The sequence below is a fragment of the Aegilops tauschii genome, chromosome 6 (assembly GCF_002575655.3).
Source record: "Aegilops tauschii subsp. strangulata cultivar AL8/78 chromosome 6, Aet v6.0, whole genome shotgun sequence".
In the NCBI taxonomy this organism is placed as follows: domain Eukaryota; kingdom Viridiplantae; phylum Streptophyta; class Magnoliopsida; order Poales; family Poaceae; genus Aegilops; species Aegilops tauschii.
Window position 1 is genome coordinate 37,870,195 of NC_053040.3, and position 10,525 is coordinate 37,880,719.

A 10,525-nucleotide genomic window follows, 5' to 3' on the forward strand; every position below is an offset into this window, starting at 1 on the left:
AACAAATAGTTCAACAAAAAATGTACTACTCCACCGGACCAACACGGGCACACACTGCACAAGTTCGACATCACAGGTAGCTCAAACAGATTTCAGCTAGGGATAACTCCAGCACTACAAGTTCGACATCACGATGGAGGAACAAAACAACTCCCAGCACTGACCTTCTTCAGCCTGAATCCATCAACACTGAAGCCAACAAAATAAGATTTGGTTTCAGAATCCACCAAACATTGAAGCCAGCACAAACAGGATTTGGGGGCAGAAATTTACAAAGCCAGACAATTGGGGAATTGATGAACGCACTGGTAATATGTGACCACAAGCACCAACAAACATCGACAGACCCACAGATTACGTACGAATTCAGGGGTAAAATGCTGCGATTTCCATTCCATCCTAGTACATCCAAACAACAAACAAATCCAGGGCAAACAGCAGCGAGATGCGGCCATTACACCGAGGACATGAACACCACCATCAGACAACGCGTAGCTACTAGCACAAATCCGGTGGTGCGAGACGGGTCCTTCTTGCCCGGACCGGCGCGGCCTAGCCGCCGAACCCGTAGAGGGTGCGGCCCTGTCGCTTGAGCGCGTATACGACGTCCATGGCGGTGACGGTCTTGCGGCGGGCGTGCTCGGTGTAGGTGACGGCGTCGCGGATGACGTTCTCCAGGAAGATCTTGAGCACGCCGCGGGTCTCCTCGTAGATGAGCCCCGAGATGCGCTTCACGCCGCCCCGCCGCGCCAGACGGCGGATCGCCGGCTTGGTGATGCCCTGGATGTTGTCGCGCAGCACCTTCCGGTGGCGCTTGGCGCCGCCCTTGCCGAGGCCCTTCCCTCCCTTGCCGCGGCCGGACATGGCTGACGGCTTCCTTCCTTTGAGCTGATGTGTGATTTGGATCGAGGTGGAGGAGGAGCGGTGGTGCTGGCGGCTGCTGGTGGTGAGAGTCGGGAGGAATCAAAGGGGGATTTAACAAGGGGTGAGGGCGCAGTCTGCCGTTGGATCTGTACGTGATTGGACGGCTAAGATGGTGATCCGGGAGAGAGAGGGCGCGGATCGGTGACGTGGTTCTTAAATTTCATCTTTGGTGAGGCGGGCTGCAGGTCAAAACATTTGGACTTTGCCGGTTCCAAACCATCCTATGGATTCCACTAAACTGATACATCAGACAAAAACATGGACTATCAACCTAATCATAAGTTTGGAAAATTCTCTATATGAAAGACACATGAAGTAATTCCCACATACTCAAAACACGAAACTACTAGAAATCTTCATCTCGAAGACCCTCAAACTTCCTGAATCCCCGCTCCAGTTGGAATGGGCTCGGTTCCTCTGTAGTCCAAGTATTACTGCACAGGTGTTGTAGACATCCATATTGTCCGTTAGTTCCAATCCGATCGCTTTTATTTTCCCAATTAATCCTCTAAATAACAAAGCTTTTTGTATTCGTATAAGTACTTTCATTCACACCGCGCGCTGCACGCTAACTGGACTATATAGCAAATAGATTGAGGGGCGAGTAGACGACCTCGCCACCGACGAGGGTTCAGCTCTTCGGCCCAACCCACTCCCTCCCAGAGCGACGGTCCGGTGGCTGGAACTCCATGCCCGCGTGCTGCGCTGAGGCTGTATCCTGAACTTCCCAGAATCCGCTGCACGTCACTGTCCCCTTGGCTCTCCGGCTGATGCCGTGGACGGGGGTTCGGCTCCTCTGCAGCTACTTGGGCACCCTTAACCCTCCCCATGTTGCGCCGCCCCGACGCCCTAAGCCTCGACGGAAGCACATCGCTGACGTGCACAGCTCCTCAACGAGAACCTTAAAGACCAAGAGGCCAACACATCGGCAGCCGCTTCACCACACGAAGAAGAAGCGGACAGAAAGACTGTCGCATCCGGAAGCTGGAAGAGAGCCATCATACAATTCTTGCATATGTGAATAGCCATGCAACTTGGAAAATTACTTAAATATTTCAAAAATAATTTGCCGATCATGGCATTCATTGTTTTATTGTATGGATATTTGGATAATAAACAGATTAGGACAATTTGTTAGCTCCAAGTTAGTGACTTGAACAACAAAAGTCAGAAATGTCTTCGATGCCACACCTTCCTTTCGAGGCATGCATCCAATGGTATGCCATTATCAAAGATTCTTCTAAATTCATTTTTTTTATTTTTATCTCTCAATTGTTGACCTGATCGATGCTTCGTTTTCACCGTGGCTTCCTCGAGGTCGTCAACATGTTAGGACAAATGTTTTCTCCATCGGTACTTGTCATATTACAATCACTTACTTGTGATACTTGACATATTACTAAAAGATCCATATACATTTGTGTAAAACTTGTTTTCATGGTACCTACGTGGGTTAATGTCACACATATTTTGTCAACACACCTGGGAACTCACTCTCTCACTTCTCACTACTTGGCTCCTCCTCATCCCGAGCGCATGCTCACATCTCGATGTCGTGCAATTGGTTATATATTACTCCCTCCGTGCTCTAATATAAGACCTTTTAGTCATTTCAAAATATTGACAACATACATACTAAATTGAGTGAACATATATACTAAAATGTGTGTATATACATACGAATCAAGAAAAGGCTAAAAGGTCTTATATTAGGGAACAAAGGAAGTAGTTTGCCTTTTGCCGGGAAATACCCAATGGTTCCTGGATACATATGTACCCTATACGGGGATTTGTTTTTAATAGTTAAACAGAAAGTCAAAATAGTTAAGAAACTATTTTTAGAATAAAGTTGACTTACTTGCGCACTAGTATACACATTTTCACAAAAAAGAAAACTACGTTGACTTCACAGCGAAAAAGACAAAATTTATTTGCTATTATAGGTCACTATTCACGCTATTTTGACCGAAAATTTGTCTTTTTTGAAAAGAAGTCAAAGAGGAATTTTATGTTTTTGTAACTTTTCTCACTAGTACAATGGAAGGTCAAGTTTTTATCAAAAATATTTTTAGAAAATTTTGACTTTTTGTTGAATTACTAATTTTTTTTTGCATATAGGGTACATATGTACCCAGGAACCAAAAGTTCCCCTCCGCCTTTTGCCCTACCACATCGCCATCATGACCCTCATTGTCGGCTAGATGGTGCAAGGGGGACTCCTCCATCGTGTCCATGTGCTTGCTCGTCATCAGCGACGACCTAGCCACCGCAATGCTTTCCACCGAAGCAGAGGATGAACCGTGGGCGAGGCAACATGTAGGGGCGTGTTTGGTTGCCCGCATGCAGCCCACCCAGGCCCGTGCGGGATGTGCGCGGCCTGTTTGGTTGGCTGGGCTGCATGCGGTTTGAGGCCCGCACGAACCTCAAAGCAGCCCGCAGCCTGGCCCGGCGGGAACTGCCGAATCGCCAGTTTCTCGCGAGCCTAGCCGGGCGCGGCCGCGCGTGCGGGGCAGTTGCACGCCTCGGGCAGCGCGGGAGACGGAGGCGACGTCTCATTACTCGCCCCCACTCTTCTGTCACCGCCCAGGCGCACTGTTCCCACCGCTCCCTCTCTCTCCCTCACCGCCCCTCCCTCTCCTCTCCTCTGCTCCGATGGCTCCGCCACGTCCATCGCCGCGTCGCCCTCTGACCCCGGTCGACCAGCGCGTCTCCAACATCCAGGAGCGCTGGCTGGCCGGGCTCCAGAACTCGGGCCGCGACCTGGCCTCGGCGCTGCGGGCGCCATCCCCCATCTGCTGCCGGCCTCCACGAGCGCTGGCGCCGGCCAATGCGGTGCCGGCCGCTCCTGCTTCGCCGCCGATTCCGGACCTCGTGGTCCTGGGCTCGGCGCCGGCGCTGTCGAGGGAGCCGCCCCTTGTTGGGACACCATTGGCCCGGGGGTTTTCTTGACCCCCGTCCGAGGGTTTTCTCCGGTCGGCGGGCCGTCCTTCTCGACCTCCGGCGTGGCGTTCAGCACTGGGCCGTCGCCGGGGCCGGCTCGTCCTCTGCTCCGCCACCTCTATCATTCCCGCCGGGGTTTTCACCCCGGCCTCGGTTCGCCGCGGCTGCGCGTGCTTCGGTGAGTCAAATGTTGGGGATCGTAGCAGAATTTTAAAATTTCCTACGCATCACCAAGATCCATCTATGGAGTATACTAGCAACGAGGGGAAAGGAGTGCATCTACATACCCTTGTAGATCGCGAGCGGAAGCGTTCCAATGAACGGGGTTGATGGAGTCGTACTCACCGTGATCCAAATCACCGATGACCGAGTGCCGAACGGACGGCACCTCCGTGTTCAACACACGTACGGAGCAGCGACGTCTCCTCCTTCTTGATCCAGCAAGGGGGAAGGAGAGGTTGATGGAGATCCAGCAGCACAACGGCGTGGTGGTGGAAGTAGCGGGATCTCGGCAGGGCTTCGTCAAGCTTCTGCGAGAGGGAGAGGTGTTGTAGGGGGATAGGGAGGTGTCAGGGGCTGTGGTGCTGCTGCCCTCCCTCCCCCCACTATTTATAGGCCCCCTGGAGGGGGGGCGCCGGCCCTGGAACCCATCTACATGGGGGGGGGGGGCGGCGGCCAAGGGGGAAGGGGGGTGGCTTCCCCCCCAAGACAAGTGGGGCGCCCCCCACCCCTAGGGTTTCCAACCCTAGGCGCAGGGGGAGGCCCAAGGGGGGCGCCCCAGACCACTAAGGGCTGGTTCCCTTCCCACTTCATCCCATGGGGCCCTCCGGGACAGGTGGCCCCACCCGGTGGACCCCCGGGACCCTTCCGGTGGTCCCGGTACAATACCGATAACCCCCGAAACTTTCCCGGTGGCCGAAACTGGACTTCCCATATATAATTCTTCACCTCCGGACCATTCCGGAACTCCTCGTGACGTCCGGGATCTCATCCGGGACTCCGAACAACTTTCGGGTTTCCGCATACTAATATCTCTACAACCCTAGCGTCACCGAACCTTAAGTGTGTAGAGCCTACGGTTTCGGGAGACATGCAGACATGACCGAGACGCCTCTCCGGTCAATAACCAACAGCGGGATCTGGATACCCATGTTGGCTCCCACATGTTCCACGATGATCTCATCGGATGAACCACGATGTCGAGGATTCGATCAATCCCGTATACAATTCCCTTTGTCAATCGGTATGTTACTTGCCCGAGATTCGATCGTCGGTATCCCAATACCTTGTTCAATCTCGTTACCGGCAAGTCTCTTTACTCGTACCATAATGCATGATCCCGTGGCTAACTCCTTAGTCACATTGAGCTCATTATGATGATGCATTACCGAGTGGGCCCAGAGATACCTCTCCGTCATACGGAGTGACAAATCCCAGTCTCGATCCGTGCCAACTCAACAGACACTTTCGGAGATACCCGTAGTGTACCTTTATAGTCACCCAGTTACGTTGTGACGTTTGGCACAGCCAAAGCACTCCTACGGTATCCGGGAGTTGCACGATCTCATGGTCTAAGGAAAAGATACTTGACATTGGAAAAGCTCTAGCAAACGAACTACACGATCTTTGAGCTATGCTTAGGATTGGGTCTTGTCCATCACATCATTCTCCTAATGATGTGATCCCGTTATCAATGACATCCAATGTCCATAGTCAGGAAACCATGACTATCTGTTGATCAACGAGCTAGTCAACTAGAGGCTTACTAGGGACACATTGTGGTCTATGTATTCACACATGTATTACGATTTCCGGATAACACAATTATAGCATGAACAATAGACAATTATCATGAACAAAGAAATATAATAATAACCATTTATTATTGCCTCTAGGGCATATTTCCAACAGTCTCCCACTTGCACTAGAGTCAATAATCTAGTTATATTGTGATGAATCGAACACCCATAGAGTTCTGGTGTTGATCATGTTTTGCTCTAGGGAGAGGTTTAGTCAACGGATCTGCTACATTCAGGTCCGTACGTACTTTACAAATATCTATGTCTCCATTCTCAACACTTTCACGAATGGAGTTGAAGCGACGCTTGATATGCCTGGTCTTCCTGTGAAACCTGGGCTCCTTGGCAAGGGAAATAGCTCCAGTGTTGTCACAGAAGAGAGTCATCGGGCCTGACGCATTGGGAATCACCCCTAGGTCGGTAATGAACTCCTTCATCCAGATTGCTTCTTGCACTGCCTCTAAGGCTGCCATGTACTCCGCTTCACATGTAGATCCCGCCACGACGCTTTGCTTGCAACTGCACCAGCTTACTGCCCCTCCATTCAAAATATACATGTATCCGGTTTGTGACTTCGAGTCATCCAGATCTGTGTCGAAGCTAGCGTCGACGTAATCCTTTACGACGAGCTCTTCGTCACCTCCATAAACGAGAAACATATCCTTAGTCCTCTTCAAGTACTTCAGGATATTCTTGACCGCTATCCAGTGTTCCATGCCGGGATTACTTTGGTACCTTCCTACCAAACTTACGGCAAGGTTTACATCAGGTCTGGTACACAGCATGGCATACATAATAGACCCTATGGCCGAGGCATAGGGGATGACACTCATCTTTTCTCTATCTTCTGCCATGGTCGGGCATTGAGCCGTGCTCAATTGCACACCTTGCAATACAGGAAAGAACCCCTTCTTGGACTGATCCATATTGAACTTCTTCAATATCTTGTCAAGGTACGTACTCTGTGAAAGACCAATGAGGCGTCTTGATCTATCTATAGATCTTGATGCCTAATATATAAGCAGCTTCTCCAAGGTCCTTCATTGAAAAACACTTATTCAAATAGGCCTTTATTCTTTCCAAGAATTCTATATCATTTCCCATCAATAGTATGTCATCCACATATAATAAGAGAAATGCTACAGAGCTCCCACTCACTTTCTTGTAAACACAGGCTTCTCCATAAGTCTGTGTAAACCCAAACGCTTTGATCATCTCATCAAAACGAATGTTCCAACTCCGAGATGCTTGCACCAGTCCATAGATGGAGCGCTGGAGCTTGCATACTTTGTTAGCATTCTTAGGATCGACAAAACCTTCCGGCTGCATCATATACAATTCTTCCTTAAGAAAGCCATTAAGGAATGCCGTTTCGATGTCCATCTGCCATATCTCATAATCATAGTATGCGGCAATTGCTAACATGATTCGGACGGACTTCAGCTTCGCTACGGGTGAGAAAGTCTCATCGTAGTCAACCCCTTGAACTTCTCGATAACCCTTAGCGACAAGTCGAGCCTTATAGATGGTCACATTACCATCCGCGTCTGTCTTCTTCTTAAAGATCCATTTGTTTCCTATGGCTCGCCGATCATCGGGAAAGTTAGTCAAAGTCCATACTTCGTTTTCATACATGGATCCTATCTCGGATTTCATGGCTTCTAGCCATTTGTCGGAATCCGGGCCCGCCATCGCTTCTTCATAGTTCGAAGGTTCACCGTTGTCTAACAACATGATTTCCATGACAGGGTTGCCGTACCACTCTAGTGCGGAACGTGTCCTTGTGGACCTACGAAGTTCAGCAGTAACTTGATCCGAAGCTTCATGATCATCATCATTAACTTCCTCCCCAGTTGGTGTAGGCACCACAGGAACATCTTCCCGTGCTGCGCTACTTTCCGGTTTGGAAGGGGTGACTATCACCTCATCAAGTTCCACTTTCCTCCCACTCAATTCTTTCGAGAGAAACTCTTTCTCCAGAAAGGACCCGTTCTTGGCAACAAAGATCTTGCCTTCGGATCTGAGGTAGAAGGTATACCCAATAGTTTCCTTGGGGTATCCTATGAAGACGCATTTTTCCGACTTGGGTTCGAGCTTTTCAGGTTGAAGTTTCTTGACATAAGCATCGCATCCCCAAACTTTTAGAAACGACAGCTTAGGTTTCTTCCCAAACCATAATTCATACGGTGTCGTCTCAACGGATTTCGACGGAGCCCTATTTAAAGTGAATGCGGCAGTCTCTAAAGCATAGCCCCAAAATGAGAGCGGTAGATCGGTAAGAGACATCATAGATCGCACCATATCCAATAGAGTGCGATTACGACGTTCGGACACACCGTTTCGCTGAGGTGTTCCAGGCGGCGTGAGTTGTGAAACGATTCCACATTTCCTTAAGTGCGTACCAAATTCGTGACTTAAATATTCTCCACCACGATCTGATCGTAAGAACTTTATTTTCCTGTCACGTTGATTCTCAACCTCACTCTGAAATTCCTTGAACTTTTCAAAGGTTTCAGACTTGTGTTTCATTAGGTAGACATACCCATATCTACTTAAGTCATCAGTGAGAGTGAGAACATAACGATATCCTCCGCGAGCCTCAACACTCATTGGACCGCACACATCGGTATGTATGATTTCCAATAAATTGGTTGCTCGCTCCATTGTTCCGGAGAACGGAGTCTTGGTCATCTTACCCATGAGGCATGGTTCGCACGTGTCAAATGATTCGTAATCAAGAGACTCCAAAAGTCCATCTGCATGGAGCTTCTTCATGCGCTTGACACCAATGTGACCAAGGTGGCAGTGCCACAAGTATGTGGGACTATCGTTATCAACTTTACATCTTTTGGTATTCACACTATGAATATGTGTAACATCACGTTCGAGATTCATCAAGAATAAACCATTGACCAGCGGGGCATGACCATAAAACATATCTCTCATATAAATAGAACAACCATTATTCTCGGATTTAAATGAGTAGCCATCTCGAATTAAATGAGATCCAGATACAATGTTCATGCTCAAAGCTGGCACTAAATAACAATTATTGAGGTTTAAAACTAATCCCGTAGGTAAATGCAGAGGTAGCGTGCCGACGGCGATCACATCGACCTTGGAACCATTCCCGACGCGCATCGTCACCTCGTTCTTTGCCAGTCTCCGCTTATTCCGCAGTTCCTGTTTTGAGTTACAAATGTGAGCAACCGCACCGGTATCGAATACCCAGGAGCTACTACGAGTACTGGTAAGGTACACATCAATTACATGTATATCACATATACCTTTGGTGTTGCCGGCCTTCTTGTCCGCTAAGTATTTGGGGCAGTTCCGCTTCCAGTGACCACTTCCCTTGCAATAAAAACACTCAGTCTCAGGCTTGGGTCCATTCCTTGGCTTCTTCCCGGCAACTAGCTTACCGGGCGTGGCAACTCCCTTGCCGTCCTTCTTGAAGTTCTTCTTACCCTTGCCTTTCTTGAACTTAGTGGTTTTATTCACCATCAACACTTGATGTTCCTTTTTGATCTCCACCTCCGCTGATTTCAGCATTGAATATACCTCGGGAATGGTCTTTTCCATCCCCTGCATATTGAAGTTCATCACAAAGCTCTTGTAGCTTGGTGGAAGCGACTGAAGGATTCTGTCAATGACCGCGTCATCCGGGAGATTAACTCCTAGCTGAGACAAGCGGTTGTGTAACCCAGACATTCTGAGTATGTGCTCACTAACAGAACTATTTTCCTCCATTTTACAGCTGAAGAACTTGTCGGAGACTTCATATCTCTCGACCCGGGCATGAGCTTGGAAAACCATTTTCAGCTCTTCGAACATCTCATATGCTCCATGCTTCTCAAAACGCTTTTGGAGCCCCGGTTCTAAGCTGTAAAGCATGCCGCACTGAACGAGGGAGTAATCATCAGCACGTGATTGCCAAGCGTTCATAGCGTCTTGGTTCTCTGGGATGGGTGCTTCACCTAGCGGTGCTTCTAAGACATAATCTTTCTTGGCAGCTATGAGGATGATCCTCAGGTTCCGGACCCAGTCCGTATAGTTGCTGCCATCATCTTTCAGCTTAGTTTTCTCTAGGAATGCGTTGAAGTTGAGGACAACGTGGGCCATTTGATCTACAAGACATATTGTAAAGATTTTAGACTAAGTTCATGATAATTAAGTTCATATAATCAAATTATTCAATGAACTCCCACTCAGATAGACATCCCTCTAGTCATCTAAGTGAAACATGATCCGAGTTAACTAGGCCGTGTCCGATCATCACGTGAGACGGACTAGTCAAGATCGGTGAACATCTCCATGTTGATCCTATCTTCTATACGACTCATGCTCGACCTTTCGGTCCTCCGTGTTCCGAGGCCATGTCTGTACATGCTAGGCTCGTCAAGTCAACCTAAGTGTATTGCGTGTGTTCCGAGGCCATGTCTGTACATGCTAGGCTCGTCAACACCCGTTGTATGCGAACGTTAGAATCTATCACACCCGATCATCACGTGGTGCTTCGAAACAACGAACCTTCGCAACGGTGCACAGTTAGGGGGAACACTTTCTTGAAATTATTATAAGGGATCATCTTACTTACTACTGTCGTTCTAAGCAAATAAGATGCAAAACATGATAAACATCACATGCAATCAAATAGTGACATGATATGGCCAATATCATTTTGCTCCTTTGATCTCCATCTTCGGGGCACCATGATCATCTTCGTCACCGGCATGACACCATGATCTCCATCATCATGATCTCCATCATTGTGTCTTCATGAAGTTGTCGCGCCAACGATTACTTCTACTTCTATGGCTAACACGTTTAGCAACAAAGTAAAGTAATTTACATGGCGTTAT

The 10,525-nt window shown here is 48.6% G+C and overlaps 1 protein-coding gene across 1 annotated transcript; it reads right to left on the minus strand.

The window, feature by feature from the left end:
• Nucleotides 1-365: 365 nt before the first annotated feature.
• LOC109769266 (histone H4) lies at nucleotides 366-962 on the minus strand. The gene has a single exon (XM_020328015.4). It carries the CDS (start codon nucleotides 862-864, stop codon nucleotides 553-555), a length of 312 nt encoding a protein of 103 aa, XP_020183604.1. The 5' UTR covers nucleotides 865-962; the 3' UTR covers nucleotides 366-552.
• Nucleotides 963-10,525: the final 9,563 nt, after the last annotated feature.